Raw genomic sequence first — 15674 nt, 5'->3', positions numbered from 1 at the left:
TTTGCACGTGCCTATGGCGCGCACTGCCCCAGTTTTGCATGCAGGGGTGGGGCTCCGATGCCGTTTCTTGCACACAGTGCTAAAATGTCTAGTTACGGCACTGTTGCTAGGTATCCATTTCTCTGGCCCTGAGCAGATCCACCTCACCAGATCCTCTCCAGGGGTGAGGGGGTGGACATGGGGGGGGGGGGCAAAGCATTTTGTCGCACCTGGGCCCACCGCTCGCTAGTTCCGCCACTGATGCCATGGGTGCAATGCTAATGAGCGATGACAATGCTGTGCAAAATGTGGTTTCATGTCAACTGGGATTGTGCGTTACTGCTTAATCTATGTACACTTGTTTACTCTATATAGTCATTACAGTATATATGTAGAGACTCCTGCATAAAAGTTGTTTGATCGAATGGTACCACTAAGTAGGTGTTATTGAGCACAAACTACCATGTACCATGACATATACATGCAAACAGTACATAATACCCCTTTATTACTTTCATATCTATTCTATTTGACTATTGCACATGGGTTTAGAATACTAAAAAATGTAGTCTTCCACACTTGGGGCCTAATTCTGAGTTGATCGCAGCAGGAAATTTGATAGCAGTTGGGCAAAACCATGTGCACTGCAGGGGAGGGGGGCAGATATAACATGTGCAGAGAGAGTTAGATTTGGGTGGGGTGTATTCAAACTGAAATCTAAATTGCAGTGTAAAAATAAAGCAGCCAGTATTTACCCTGCACAGAAACAAAATAACCCACCCAAATCTAACTCTCTCTGCAAATGTTATATCTGCCCCTCTGCAGTGCACATGGGGGGGTAATTCCAAGTTGATCGCAGCAGGAATTTTGTTAGCAATTGGACAAAACCATGTGCACTGCAGGGGAGACAGATATAACATGTGCAGAGAGAGTTAGATTTGGGTGGGGTGTGTTCAATCTGCAATCTAATTTGCAGTGTAAAAATAAAGCAGCCAGTATTTACCCTGCACAGAAAAAAATAACCCACCCAAATCTAACTCTCTCTGCACATGTTATATCTGCCTCCCCTGCAACGCACATGGTTTTGCCCAACTGCTAAAAAAATTTCCTTCTGCGGTCAACTTGGAATTACCCCCATGGTTTTGCCCAATTGCTAACAAACTTGCTGCTGCGATCAACTCAGAATTACCCCCATAGTTTTTTTTATTATCTGGGCAATTTAGCACCCCAGATATTTCCAATATCTGTTTTGGTCACCTCTTAATGCATGCATTAATAATGCATGAGGCAATCCCCACAGCTGTCTATAGAGACTGTGAAAAATCCCTATTTACCAAGGTCTGACAAGCTTTGCTTCTTGGTGCTTGCCCCCGTTAGTCTATTGGCTATATTACTGGAATGATTTTCGGAGAGGGATGGTTGTGCATTCACAGTAGCTCATACAAGTAAAGTGACTACTGGAACGGCTCTTTTTAGGCTATATTTTATGACTCCACTAGTTACGACATCCATGCAGGATTTAGCAAACAGCAGTAAGTTTAACTTTATCACTTACACCATATATAGATGGCATTAGCTGTACAGTCCCTACTGCGACAATGGACACTCGGCAATAGCCTTTCTGACTACAGAGAAGACTTCCGCACATGGGGAAGAGAGACACTGCTGGACGCTGCCAGTCTGGCAAGTTATTGTGAATACCTGCACTATATTTGTTAGTGTAACTGTGAAACTAAGTAAAATATTGACCGGAAATTAGTATTGGTCTTAAATGGAGCCCTTAGTGTCCTGGCGTGTCACTAATGGTGAATAACAAATCGGTGCTATAGGTGATAAGGAATGTTACTTTCTGGGGTTTGTCTGTTAAGGCTGTTATAAGCCCCTCAATATGTAGATGTTTGTAAAAAGTTTAGTAAACTAATAGTCTGCAGTAAATATTAGAAAAACAATTTAAATAAAGAGGAAGAGATGTAGACCAATAACTGGGGTGGGTCTTAATTATGCCATGGCTCATTTACATATCAGAATTGGAATTGAAAAGAGCTTGTGCCACTGCAGTAAGCAAGGTATGGGGACGGTCTATATAGACTATGATGAAAGGTATTATGAACAGTTGAGAAAAGAGAACCCTACATTGATCACACATGACGCATTATCACAGTATGTACTATCCCAATACGATATCTCCCGATATGATATAAACGATAGGAATGCTCGAACTGGATCTTTTCCAATTTGGCCATTGCATGTGTGGCAAGCTATGGCTAAAATAGTGTCGTAGAGGATAGTTAGGTGCACTGTCATGCCTTCCAATGGATGTCTAACTGCTTTTAATCACCAGTAAATTTTACACACGTAGCTCACAGCACACTGCCACATTTCTATATATGGTTTTCCCGCATGCCAAGCTAATTACTAATCAATAAGTAGATGACCAAATTTAGGGCTATATTTGCTAAAGTGCAGGTTTTTAGAAGTGGAGATGTTGCCCATAGCAACCGTCTGGTTCTAGCACCTTCTAGAAGATAATAGCTAGAATCTGATTGGTTGCTAAGGGCAACATCTCCATTTCTAAAAAAATCATAGTTCCCCTGACCCAATGAGAATCAGAGGAATGAGAATATAAATAGTGCCAGCAGGAAAAGCAGATGGTGAAAGCAGCAGAACTCACTATTCCAGCAAGAGGAAGATCTCATTGGGTGTCTCCACCGCATCAAACATCTGGATGAGATTAGGGTGATCCAACTCATTCATTACATTCACCTCATTCAGAGCCATCTCCTGGAAGACATAGATACACAGGTCCAGGTAAATCAACAGACACAGGTCTTCTGTGAGACAGAGACAATTCCTGATAAGATCATTTAAAGAACTACGGTCAGCTGTCAGATGATCAAACTATTTTGACCGCAAATTCATCTTATTTATTGGAGGCAATTTAGGCTACCCAAGACTGGATGAAAGGGATGCAGACAATAAGAGGCAGTCTCCCAGAAGTCCCATATTACCCTATCTCGTTCGTTCTCTAACTTCATGACTTTAGCCACAAGCTGAAGGCCGCTTGACTTTTCTTTGCAGACATGGACTTCTCCAAACCGGCCCCTGAATAAAAATGGGATAACACGTTAATGCAGCTGTTACTTGCCCTACATGAGATACATTCAACCCACAAAGCTTTTAGCCCCTTTACTAATATGACTTTGATCCCTTCACCAGTATGACTGGTGTTCCTTTAATATCACTAACCTGCATAATATATATATGAAAGATTAGCCTGTATATATAATGCAGTACAAATGAGGGGAAGGAGACAGATGCTGTAGGTATTCTGCAAATTTGAAAAGACCATCAAAGATCATATTTTGTTTTCTGGGCATTTGCTTACGGTCCTGGAACTAGGGGGGTGACCTCCTGGACTCCCAATACAGCAGGCATTTCTACTTTAAAGGTACTCACTTGCCTCCTGGTTGGTGGGGATGTGCCGGGTTACTGAGAGCGGTACGCACACACCCCTTTCCACTGTGGGCTGCCGCATGGGCAAGCCGGGACAATGCATTCATTATGCATTTAAGTCATCTTCTCAGCGGTGATATTCCTTACGTAACAATCAAACAAACCATCTATGCATGTCTCCATAGCTAAATCTTTAATATGCTTTTTGACTAACACAATACCTAAACCAGCTTGCCACACTGTGGAAACCTCTCAATAACAAACACTGGAGCAGTCTCCCAAAACTACAAGGAGCTTTGTATACTCGCATTATTAACAACTAAGTGCCTGATTCATTAAGGATTCATTAAGGATAGCAAATGCAAAGCTGCTCCTTAGCAATGTGAATGCAGGAGGTGGTGCATACCACCTCCTCCCTGCATTTGCCATGCAATCACATCTCAGATGAACATTACAACTGATGGTCACGGTAATCATCTGCGACGGTAGGCTGAGTAAGCTTCAGGGGCCAACTGCGTTGGCCTCGCCCCTCCCGGGAAAACTGGGCAACACGCCTCCATTTTCCCGAACGCCAGGCAGCGGTGTTCTGAAGGGAAGGAATGGAGACATTGCCAGAAACGTTTCTCCCCAGTTTTCCAGGAGTGGTGATGCCAAGTACTGCTTCGCGAGATGCAGTTTCCTTGGCCTTGCAAGCCACCCTGCGATGGCAAGCCTGAGTAAGCGATGTTTGATCCCAGGCTGCAACTAGGTCGCAGCACTGTGATCACAAATGCAGCAAGGAGGTGTGTACACACCTCCCACTGCATTGCTATGGATTGCATTTGCAAAGCTGCTCACAGCTTTGGTGGCGGGGGGGGGGGGGGGGGGAACTGGCAGGTGGGGGGAGACTAACACAACAAGCCCCTCTATGGGTGGACACCCATAAGTGGGAATAGTTCCTCTTGGTCGGCATACCAACCGTCGGGATTGTGACCAGCGGTCTCCTGTCTGCCGGTCACATAACTACATCCCATGCTGCTTCTGTCTCATGGGCCCTCATTCCGAGTTGTTCGCTCGCTAGCTGCTTTTAGCAGCATTGCACACGCTAGGCCGCCGCCCTCTGGGAGTGTATCTTAGTTTAGCAGAATAGCGAACGAAAGATTAGCAGAATTGCGATTAAATAATTCTTAGCAGTTTCTGAGTAGCTCGAGACTTACTCCTACACTGCGATCAGCTCAGCCCGTTTCGTTCCTGGTTTAACGTCACAAACACGCCCTGCGTTCGGCCAGCCACTCCCCCGTTTCTACAGACACTCCCGCGTTTTATCCTGGCACGCCTGCGTTTTTCCGCACACTCCCAGAAAACGGTCAGTTTCCACCCAGAAACACCCACTTCCTGTCAATCACACTCCAATCACTTCAACAAAGAAAATTCTTCGTTCGGACGTGAGTAAATCTACTAAGTTTTGTGCTAAAATACTTAGCGCATGCACGCTGCGTACCATGCGCATGCGCATTTTTGCCTTAATCGCTCTGTTGCGAATATCGGCAACGAGCGAACAACTCGGAATGACCCCCATAGTTCTAAATTTTTATGCTGTTTAGTGACCATTATTACTTAAAGGTCACTGTCTTAGCATTATTAATTGATACTGTGATTTCATAGAACTTTTATAATAAAACATTGTTATTTTAGTTTGATCAGTGTGCACAAATATTTAGTCTGTATGCGCAGCCCCACTTAATCAGCTGGCATGACGACACATTGTGATTCATCAAGTCACACCCACCTCAATGAGCACTGAGAAGGTAAAGATGTGATGACAGTGCGTTACTGTACATAAATTGTGCTGTCAAGTCATACCCACTTCTTCTTACACAGGTACCTCTTGCCCACATCACCTGGAGGGCAAGTATAAAAAGTAGGCAACTTGCTTAAGCAAGTATTGATTTTTTACATGTATGTAAACAGCAGGATGTCACAACTGCAGAGTATGGAGTATGATGGCACAATATAATAAATATTCTAAGAATAATAATGTGCCACTGACCAGTTGCGTGCACAGGGTCAATGCAGTACAGAGCTTCCACTGTATTCCTAGCGCCTATATGTCCCCAACAGGATCCAGTCAGCATACCGGCTGTTGGGATGCCGCCAGGCAGAATCCCAGAACTGGTCAGAAGACCGACACCGAGATCCTGAGATGGATGACAATACATGCGCCAGAATCCTGATTGTCAGCATCCCGAACGTAAGTATGCCGGCCAGGATTAGGGTTCGGCTATCGGGGAAGGGGGTTTAGGTTTAGGCTACAGGGGTGTCGGAATGGGGGAGCAAGGGGGCGCCGATCCACTGTAGTAGAGGAGCAGCAGATGGTCAGGTGAAATACCGCTGCCGCACTTTACAGCTGAAATGTTCCTCATTGCACCCCCTCACTGTGTGGTCCCGGACTCCTCCATGGTGCCGGACTCCTCCCCCGTAGCGGCTCCGCCCCCTCCCACAGTGGCTTGCTTCACTTCCTCCTCCCAGTTGTTCTGCCTGGAAACCCCCCAGCAGCCATGGAGGATGTAGTGAGAGGGGGGGGGGGGGGGGGGGGCACTGCTCTGCTGTATTGTAGTATGGTAGTGTATCCTCGGCTGGCTTTCCCTTTCTCCCTCTCCTCACTCTCTGTCTCTCTCTGCTCTCTCTCTCTCTCTCTCTCTCTCTCTTCTTTCTCCTCCCTCTCTCTCTCGCCTCCCTCTCTGTCTCTCTCTCTTCCCTCTCTCTCTCCTCTCTCTCCTCCCTCTCTGACTGTCTCTCTCTTCTCTCTCTCTCTCCTCCCTCTGTCTCTCTCCTCCCTCTCTCTTTCTCCTCTCTCTCCATCTCTCCTCTCTCTGAGGGATGGATGTACTAATAGACATCGCCACCCATCGCCACGATGCTAATCGCATATGTACTTACACATGCGATTAGCATTGCGGAGGACAGCTCTTCAGGTAAGAGCTGTCCTCCGCGATCCCCAGCGGATGCCTGACTTCCGGGATAGTCTGTGCATGCGCAGGGTGACGGGGGCAGGCGCGAGGCATGCTGGTAGTGACTACGGCGGGAGGCAGAGGGGCCCTTTCAAGATTTTTCTACCACAAAGTTCTACTTATGCCCCTGCCTCACCCTGTCCTGCTTCAGCCACCTTGTCATTGCCTATCCTCCCCTCATCATCCCTGACTCCCCCCTCACCCCAATGGCCACCAAATTTTTGCAGGACCACTGCCTACGGCCTGGTAGCCTGCCAGAGCCCCTGCAGAACCGCTGCCTAGCCGGAGAGACAATGCAACCTCCTCCCTGACACCTCCAGGTAACTGCTCTCCTGGGCGCCTTACATTCTGCTGATGATGATATACCTCATGTATCTCTCTCTCTCTCTCTCTCTCTCTCTCTCCATGTGTCTTTCTCCAGGTCTCTCTCTCTCTCTCTCTCCATCTCTCTTTCCCTTCATGTCTCTGTCCATGTGTCTCTTTCTCTCTCCATCTCTCCATTTTTGTTATGAGGTGTAACACACAGGGGGCCACATTTAGTGATTTATGGGCGCTTAACTGATATTATATCTTGCCCCCCCCCCCCAAACCTAAAAATGTTCTGAAACCCCTGTTTAGGCACTACAGGGAGGGTTAGGGTTAGGCTGTGAGTGTGTGTGTGTGGTGGGGGGGGGGGGGTGAGGTTACAGTTACGCTGCGGGGTGGGAGGGTTAGGGGTTAGGGTTAGGCACTAAAAAGGGAGGATGGTTAGGTTTAGGCACTAGGCACGGAGGGTTAGGCTGTGTGTGGGGGTTAAAGGGACAGGGTTAGAATACTTACCTAGCGGTGTCTGGATTCTGCGCATCAGGGTGCCGCTGTCGTTATTCTGACTGCTGGCATCCCAAGTTCCGGGATCCCAATAACATCCCCCCTCAATTCCCTGTACATATCAAAAAAATTGCAACACAGTATATTTATAAAGCAAAGATTAAGGAGGAATTAACTTTTTTCCTCAACAGAGGTACAATGCCCAGTATATTTGAGAATTGCATAAAGTCACAAGATATTTGTGATTTAGTTGCTAGATTTAAAGCGGCTATTTTTTTAGAGGCAAAACCAACATGTGGCCCAGTGTGTTGTATGTCTGCCCTGTGCACTGTAACATCCTCCCTCTCTGTCTCCTACTTCTACCATCACATGTCATACGTACAGCTGTGACCCTATGGCAACCACACTTGTTTGCCCTCCTAAGAGGTATTGAGAAAGAGATAGCGAAATGTAGGTGAACATATAAAAATAGAAAAATATAAAATGCAAGCTTAAAAATGTACTTGTCTCGGCCATGAAATTCAGCAAGCAATACAATCACACAGCATGTGTGTGCAGTATTATATAGCTGGTCTCGTTATTCTACTACCCACTTAATTCACCTGTGTGTCTGTGTAAATTATCTCACCCTCCAAGTATGTCATCCATATTCAGTTCATACAGATCATTTATATTTCCAGTTGTGAGAGTCACAAAGCGATGAGGGAACGGAGCAGGAGGAGGGGGGCAGTCATCTATTAACAGAGAAAGAGAGACATCAGTTCAAGTACCCTCCACAGTTCTGTCCTAGACACAGACAGTGTAGTAAGTGCAGCTCTTGACGGGATCAGTATGAAATACCTACAATCAAACTTCCGACGGTCAAAATCCCAACAACAATTGACCGACAGTCAAAATGCAGACAAGCTCAAAATGCAGACAAGGTCAAAATACAGACATTTAAAATACCGACAAAGTCAAAATACCAAAATGTAAAATGCCTACAGGTCAAAAAGGCGACAAGGGTTTGTCATTGTTTTTTGGTATGGATGTCGACATAGGTCGACATGGACATCGTATAAGTGTACACGTCCCCTCGCATGGCTCGCTGCACACACCATGTTTCGGGCACTATTATATTCCCACTCCAGGTCCACTGGGATGGTAAAGTATGAACAAGTCGGTTTCAATAAAAAAATCATGAAAAACTCATGTTGAATTTTTTTTGACATGTCGACATTTGAAATGTCGTTATTATGACCTTGACAGGAAAAGGTTACCAATGGTGTCTGGGGCGCTAGATTCACTGGTCGTGCCTAGCAGGATTGTAAGCTGAACACGCGATTCTTAAAGAAAATAAAAAGTATACATAGTACAATACTGTGTAACAGATTTCTATTGTTATTGACACAATCAAATTGGACTCGTACCAAAAGATGAATAGATAGTGCTTTTGATATGAAGTCAATCACTGTGATAACCGATCCCCCATTTATTGTTCACACTTCACCCAGATAGTCCATAACCTCCCCGGTATCTCAAAATGGATGTATATGTGGAAAAAGAAGCTCCATATAGTGTGATAACGTAACACAAATATATCAAATGGAATGGATATTATGGAGACTCTTACCATCCAGTGGAAGTTTTAAGGCACAAAGGGGGTCTCTTGAATGTGAAACAATGGACACCTTCAATGGCCTGAAATCCTCATCATCCTAAGGATCAGGTTTCTCCGCAATAAGTTCCCCGAAAATATATGGGGAGAAAAAAGAGGGCTCCAAATAGTGTAACACCGTTTATTTAAAACACAAATAAAACCATAAAAAAGGGGCTGGTAATGGACTCTCACCATACAAAAGATGTTTCAAAGGCAAGTTTAACAGAAGTTTTTCCAGTCACCGCCCAGTACCTCACACCTTGAGAAAGATAACAGCTAGTTATCGAAACGCGTTGGTGGAGGTACTGGGCGGTGACTGGAACGACTTACCTGCTTGTTTGATGACGATTCCTGGGGACGCCTGGCCATCTTCTGTTAAACTTGCCTTTGAAACATCTTTTGTATGGTGAGAGTCCATTACCAGCCCCTTTTTTATGGTTTTATTTGTGTTTTAAATAAACGGTGTTACACTATTTGGAGCCCTCTTTTTTTCCCCCATATATTTTCGGGGAACTTATTGCGGAGAAACCTGATCCTTAGGATGATGAGGATTTCAGGCCATTGAAGGTGTCTATTGTTTCACATTCAAGAGACCCCCTTTGTGCCTTAAAACTTCCACTGGATGGTAAGAGTCTCCATAATATCCATTCCATTTGATATATTTGTGTTACGTTATCACACTATATGGAGCTTCTTTTTCCACATATACATCCATTTTGAGATACCGGGGAGGTTCCGGACTATCTGGGTGAAGTGTGAACAACAAATGGGGGATCGGTTATCACAGTGATTGACTTCATATCAAAAGCACTATCTATTCATCTTTTGGTACGAGTCCAATTTGATTGTGTCAATAACAATAGAAATCTGTTACACAGTATTGTACTATGTATACTTTTTATTTTCTTTAAGAATCGCGTGTTCAGCTTACAATCCTGCTAGGCACGACCAGTGAATCTAGCGCCCCAGACACCATTGGTAACCTTTTCCTGTCTTGTATGTGCAAAAGTGTGGGTGACACTCTTTTACCTTGGGGACAAGGGCAGCTATAGGCGCACGCTATTAATCACCAGCTTCTTTTTCATTGCATTGTTATTATGACCTTGTCTGTATTTTAAATGTTGGGATTTTGATCATGTTGGGATTTTGACCTTGTCAGGATTTTGTCGGTCAATGGTTGTCTGTATTTTGACCGCCGGGATTTTGATTGTAGGTAAATTGACCGCATCCCCTCTTGACATCCTATAATATCACTTAAGGCTTCAATACCATTTTAAGAAAATCTTTTTATTTTATTTGTCCAGAAACAAAACTACAATAAGCACTGTATCTGCACATCAAAATTGTACAAACAAGAAGAGAAGAATACATCCAAAAAACAAGGATGTATTGCCGGTGGCCTATGTGGGAAGCCTAGGACCCACCAAACAATTAGTATAAACATATAATAAAGAGAACAGGGGCAGACGTAAGGTTGAGGGCACCCCTAGGCACAACAGTAATGCCCCTTACTCCGCCCCCCACCCTCCTTCACCCTGCTTAATTTTATTATTTTCATTGATTGGTTAAAACTAAGTCCACGTTTGATGACAGCCATGTAATATAATAATAAGAAAAAGCCACTAACTATGACTTTTTTTATTTTTAATTATGTATACATATTTACTAAGTAGAACAGCTGACATGGGCAGTAAGTGCATGTCTTACCCATATACCCTCCATTCAAGATTGCTCATGGCAGGCCCGGCCAACCTGTGGCTTTCCAGCTGTTGTGAAACTACAAATCCCAGCATCCCCTGTGATAGTTTTGTTATTAGGGAATGCTAAAATTGTGGCAGGGTATGCTGGGACTTGTAGTTTCACAACAGCTGGAGAGCCACAGGTTGGCCAGGCCTGGCTTATGGTATAATATAGTGGAAATATTAACTGTATACTGGTAGATTTTGGGTTGACAGTACCAACAGAAGCATCCAAATTCGGCCCCCCAAGAAGTGCCACCCCTAGGCACGTGCCTCACATGCCTATTGGGAAATCCACTACTGCTGAAGAATACAAAGGGGAATAAGTAAAAAAAAAAAATGGGAGGGAGGGGTAGGTCATAAAAAAATTATTAAAACTTGGATGGGCAATAATGAGTGTAAGGAGCAAAATACCAGAGAGGAGTGAAGATTGGTGGGATTGATACCATGGGAACCGAAGGTGGCCAGTAAGTTGTTTTGCAAACATGAGGTGCTTATTGATATTTTTTTTAATTATAAATCACTGTAATGATTAAAAAAATGTTGATATTTACCATTCCAATGGCAACCACACTCACGTCACATGATGTAGTGAGCACAGAGGTCATGGAATTCCCATGTGTTCTTTGTATTTACTGTGCCTTTCACCCTTTCCTCGCCTACCCTCCCTCCACCCTGTGCCTTCACATGATCGTATGAGAGTTGTGAGCCTGCTTCTACGTAGCAGACTGTGGCCCAAATGTAATATCATGCGAGTTGCAGAAAGTCATATGAATTTGTTGATTTAGTTGCTAGATTTAAAGCAGCAATGTTTTGAAACCTAAAACCAACATTTGGGCCAATGTGTTGTATGTCTACTCTGTGCACTGTGACATCTTCCCTCTATTCTCCTTATTATGCCATCACATGACATGCGTCCAGCTATGACCCTATGACAGCCACACTTGCTTGACCTCCAGAGAAGTATTGAAAATGAGATAATGATTTGAAGGAGAAAAGCTAGGGAAAATGAACACATAGGGAAAAATCACATGCAAGCTTAAAAGGTATAAAAAATAAAAAATTAAAAACCTTTGAAATTGGCGTTTTAAATTGAAACTACTGCATGACTTATTTTGAAAATATAAAACATACAAAACACATTGGGAAAATATGATTAGCCTGCTGCAGTACTATTTTTTTGCAGTTAATTATTTTGTGCATAGTTGGGCGGACATCTTGAACTTCTGACAACTTTCCCATACATAAAGCTATATGTAGTGACTATCTGTGTTTGGGTGAATGGTACAAGATACCCTGTCTGCCTATCTATTAACTATCCAGACATTAACTCATTTTGTGTTTCGTGATCTTCGGGAGCAGCTTGTTTGGTTCATAGGTTTTAATTTTTAAATTTTTCCTCATGGATTCCAAGACTCCATTGTATTATGGTGGTACAAATGCAAAGAAGATTTTAGATAAAGATTGATTATAAAAGCAACTGATATGAATTAATTAAGGAAGCAATAATTATTAAAGGAAGAACTACTATTTTATTGTGTACAAGGGGGCACTGATATGTATTTGTACAATTATTTGTTTTATTTTGAACAGAAGCATTGCTAATTATAATTTATCACCACGGGCACTACTGTTTAATTTATAAAGTGAGTAATATATTTATAATGATGTTGGTGCCAACTATTTTTTTTAAGAGGGGATAACATTTGTAGAGCACACTTGTGGCACTACACTGCAAAAGCAGTCATGGATAGTGTTGCATATAACACTCACCCAAGCCTGCGTGACATGTGTATGACAATGGATTTGTGAAAGCAAACTCACACGCTCTATGTAGATTGGTTGAAATCCCAGAAATTATATCTCACACTCCCTAACAATGCCACCACTGTGATGAGACACAGAAGCCTTTAGAAGCTCTTTAGAAAGTTCTTTAGTTCTCCTGCTTTACCTCCAAATATTCACATCTGCCAATGTAATACTGGCATCGGGGAAAGGGAAGAGTTGTATCTCAGAAACCAATTGATCCACTCAGTTTGATTAAGTATAACAGTGTTTCATGGGTTGTAAAACCAATCCCGCAGCTGTCACCTTTTTTGTCCTATACAGTTACACACAAGCCACTTCTTATACAATACATATATTTTTTCCACAAAATCATAGCTCATAATAATCAAATCAATTAACAGAAAAAAAATATATATGCTGACAGCCTAGGCTAGTATTGCCCAAATCAGGGGGACCTAAAAGCATTGCCCAGACTCCAATACCAGCACTTGGTTATACTAGCGAGGTCTGTGACCACTATAACAAGTCCGCCAGCTGTAGTTCCAACCAGCCCTAAAAACAGCTCCATCCTGGGAGCATTTGGGCTTTCCCAACATCCCCGGTGCACTGTCGGTCAATTACATTTTAATATTAAATCATTATTGCTGCATTTTACCATGTTGGACTACTGATCCCATCATGTTCTGGACAATTTAAAGTGTTTGGGTATGCAGTACTCCAAAAGTTAGAATACCCATAGCAGCCATGGCATTTTAGCACATGTAGAGCGGGGACATGCAGTGTACTGGCAAAATGCTGGGGAAACACACACGCACACACTATATATATATATATATATATATATATATATATATATATATATATATATATTAAAAAAAACCATCTTATTAGAAACAAATACTTTACCCCCAGACTTTGCACCATGTAGGCAATCCAATGGTCAAAAATAAAAATGACAAAAATCCTATGAAAATGATAACTTGCTCCTTACGGAGCCACTGCGCGAATGAGACAGGAGCAGCCTATCACTTCTATTTATACAATGGGGATTTCCCATGCCCTGAGGTCTGACCATGGGAAATCCCCACTGTAATACATAGGGATCAGTACGAAATCCCGCTGGACGGGATCCCAGCGGTCGAAATACCGACACCGGAATCCAGACCAGCACAATCCCGACAAAGGTGGCGAGTGGAACGCCGCCCCTTGCGGGCTCGCTGTGCTCGCCACGCTGCGGGCACGGTGCCTCGCTACGCTCGGCACACTAATTTATTCTCCCTCTATGGGTGTCGTGGACACCCACGGAGGGAGAATATGTCGGGATTCCGGAGTCGGTATTTCGATTACATAGGATGGATGCGCTGCTAACATGTGATAAATGTAAAGTACACGGTCAAGTCACATTATTATAACCATCTCCTACATTTGATGTCGGTAGCACATAGTCCATGAAGTACGTCACGTGTCGTGCGCTGGCTTGGTGGGTATATAAGGTGTGCAATAGGCCGTCTGCACACATACCACTCGTTGCTATCATCATAAAAGGGGCGATTTATCCAAGTTGCAAAAAGGGATGATTATCAGCTTTCGGGCCAAGGATGGCAGTATTTCTGAAACAGCGCAGTTTGAGACCTGTTCACATGCTGCTGTGGTGAAGGTGAATCGTGACTGAACAAATGGAACCATTGCAAATAACATCGGCTACGAAGGAACGTGAGTGCTGACTGACACGATACAGTGGAATAGCTCACTGTCAAAATGAACCTGGGTGCTACCAGATGTGTGTCTAAAATGACAGTTCAGCCGGTCTAGCAGCTGGTGGTCATAATAATGTGACTTGGCCGTGTATACTATTACCCCTTTTCCACTAGCTCAAAAAACACGGGTAAATGCACGGGGGCGCGCATTTACCCATGTTTTTTGCTAGTGGATAAGGGTCCCCCCGCAAAAACCCTGATCAAGTGACCCGTGAATCCTACCCGGGTAACTACCTGGGTAGGACGGGATCCGGACTGAAAGTCGACAGTAACTAGATCGACAATGTCTAGGTCGATCACTATTGGTCGACAGTAACTAGGTCATCAGGGTGTCTAGGTCGACAGGGTCTTTAGGTCGACATGTTCTAGGTCAACAGGTCAAAAGGTCGACATGAGTTTTTCACAATTTTTTTCTTTTTTTGAACCTTTTCATACTTAACGATCCACGTGGACTACGATTGGAACGGTAATCTGTGCCGAGCGAAGCGGTAGCGGAGCGAAAGCACCATTCCCGAAGCATGGCGAGCAAAGCGAGCCATGCGTGGGGACGCGGTGCACTAATTGGGGTTCCCGGTCACTCTACGAAGAAAACGACACCAAAATAACATTAAAAACTCATGTCGACCTTTTGACCTGTCGACCTAGAACATGTCGACCTAAAGACCCTGTCGACCTAGACACCCTGTCGACCTAGTTACTGTCGACCAATAGTGGTCGACCTAGACATTGTCGACCTAGTTACTGTCGACTTTCAATACCACACCCGGGTAGGACACGGGAATGATCCGGAAGGGTTGTTGTGTAAACGGAAGCCGTGTCGATGCGATGCGGCTCCCGTTTACACTGTATGGAAGGGCGGTGCTGGGAGATCATGTGATCTCCCAGCTTCGCCCATGCCGCGTCACTAGCAGCGGTTGGTGAGCGCAGTGGGAAAGGGGGCTGAGCACGGATCGCAGCCGCGTAGCAGCCGTGTCAGGCTCCCGGCTGTGACCCGTGCTCAGTAGTGGAAAAGGGGTATACTTTACATTATTAGCGTATCTTACTAAAAATAAACATTTACGTAGGCCACTATGGCGTATATTAAAGTGAGGGTTTTAGAAGTGGAGATGTTGTCCATAGCAACCACTCAGATTCTAGCTATTATCTTCTAGATGGTGCTAGATAAATGTTAAGTAGGATCTGATTAGTTGCTATGTGCAACATTTCCACTTCTAAAAATCTGCACTTAAGTAAATATACCCCAATGTATTTGTCGTATTTTTAAACCCTGGGCTGATCATATTTAAATGCTTATTAGTTTTGTGGATAGATATTTAGATTTGTAGCAACTGCAAATGCATCAGAGATGGGAAAACACATCTAGGGGCAATTGTTAGCATCTCAGTCATGCTCTTGTGTGCAAACCTGAATCAGCTCAAGCCTCAGTCCTCTGTGGGTGCATCGGGGGAAATAGGCTTCTTGCCCCAGTAGAAAAGAAAAATAAATTGGGGGCTCAGTACCTCGATGGCAAAACTATCTGTCA

The 15674-nt window shown here is 43.9% G+C and overlaps 1 protein-coding gene across 1 annotated transcript in view; it reads right to left on the bottom strand.

The window, feature by feature from the left end:
- MYLK2 (myosin light chain kinase 2) overlaps positions 1 to 15674 on the bottom strand; it is a 129306-nt gene that overhangs the window by 30148 nt on the left and 83484 nt on the right. The window contains exons 4-6 of the mRNA XM_063959108.1: positions 7858 to 7963; positions 2988 to 3081; positions 2651 to 2760 (exon numbers count right to left, since the gene is read on the bottom strand). Coding sequence (XP_063815178.1) covers positions 2651 to 2760; positions 2988 to 3081; positions 7858 to 7963 — 310 coding nt within the window. The remainder of the gene's footprint in view (positions 1 to 2650; positions 2761 to 2987; positions 3082 to 7857; positions 7964 to 15674) is intronic.

The sequence above is a fragment of the Pseudophryne corroboree genome, chromosome 3 (assembly GCF_028390025.1).
Source record: "Pseudophryne corroboree isolate aPseCor3 chromosome 3, aPseCor3.hap2, whole genome shotgun sequence".
In the NCBI taxonomy this organism is placed as follows: domain Eukaryota; kingdom Metazoa; phylum Chordata; class Amphibia; order Anura; family Myobatrachidae; genus Pseudophryne; species Pseudophryne corroboree.
Note: the sequence above shows the minus strand (reverse complement) of the source record. Positions and strands in the feature narration are given on the sequence as shown.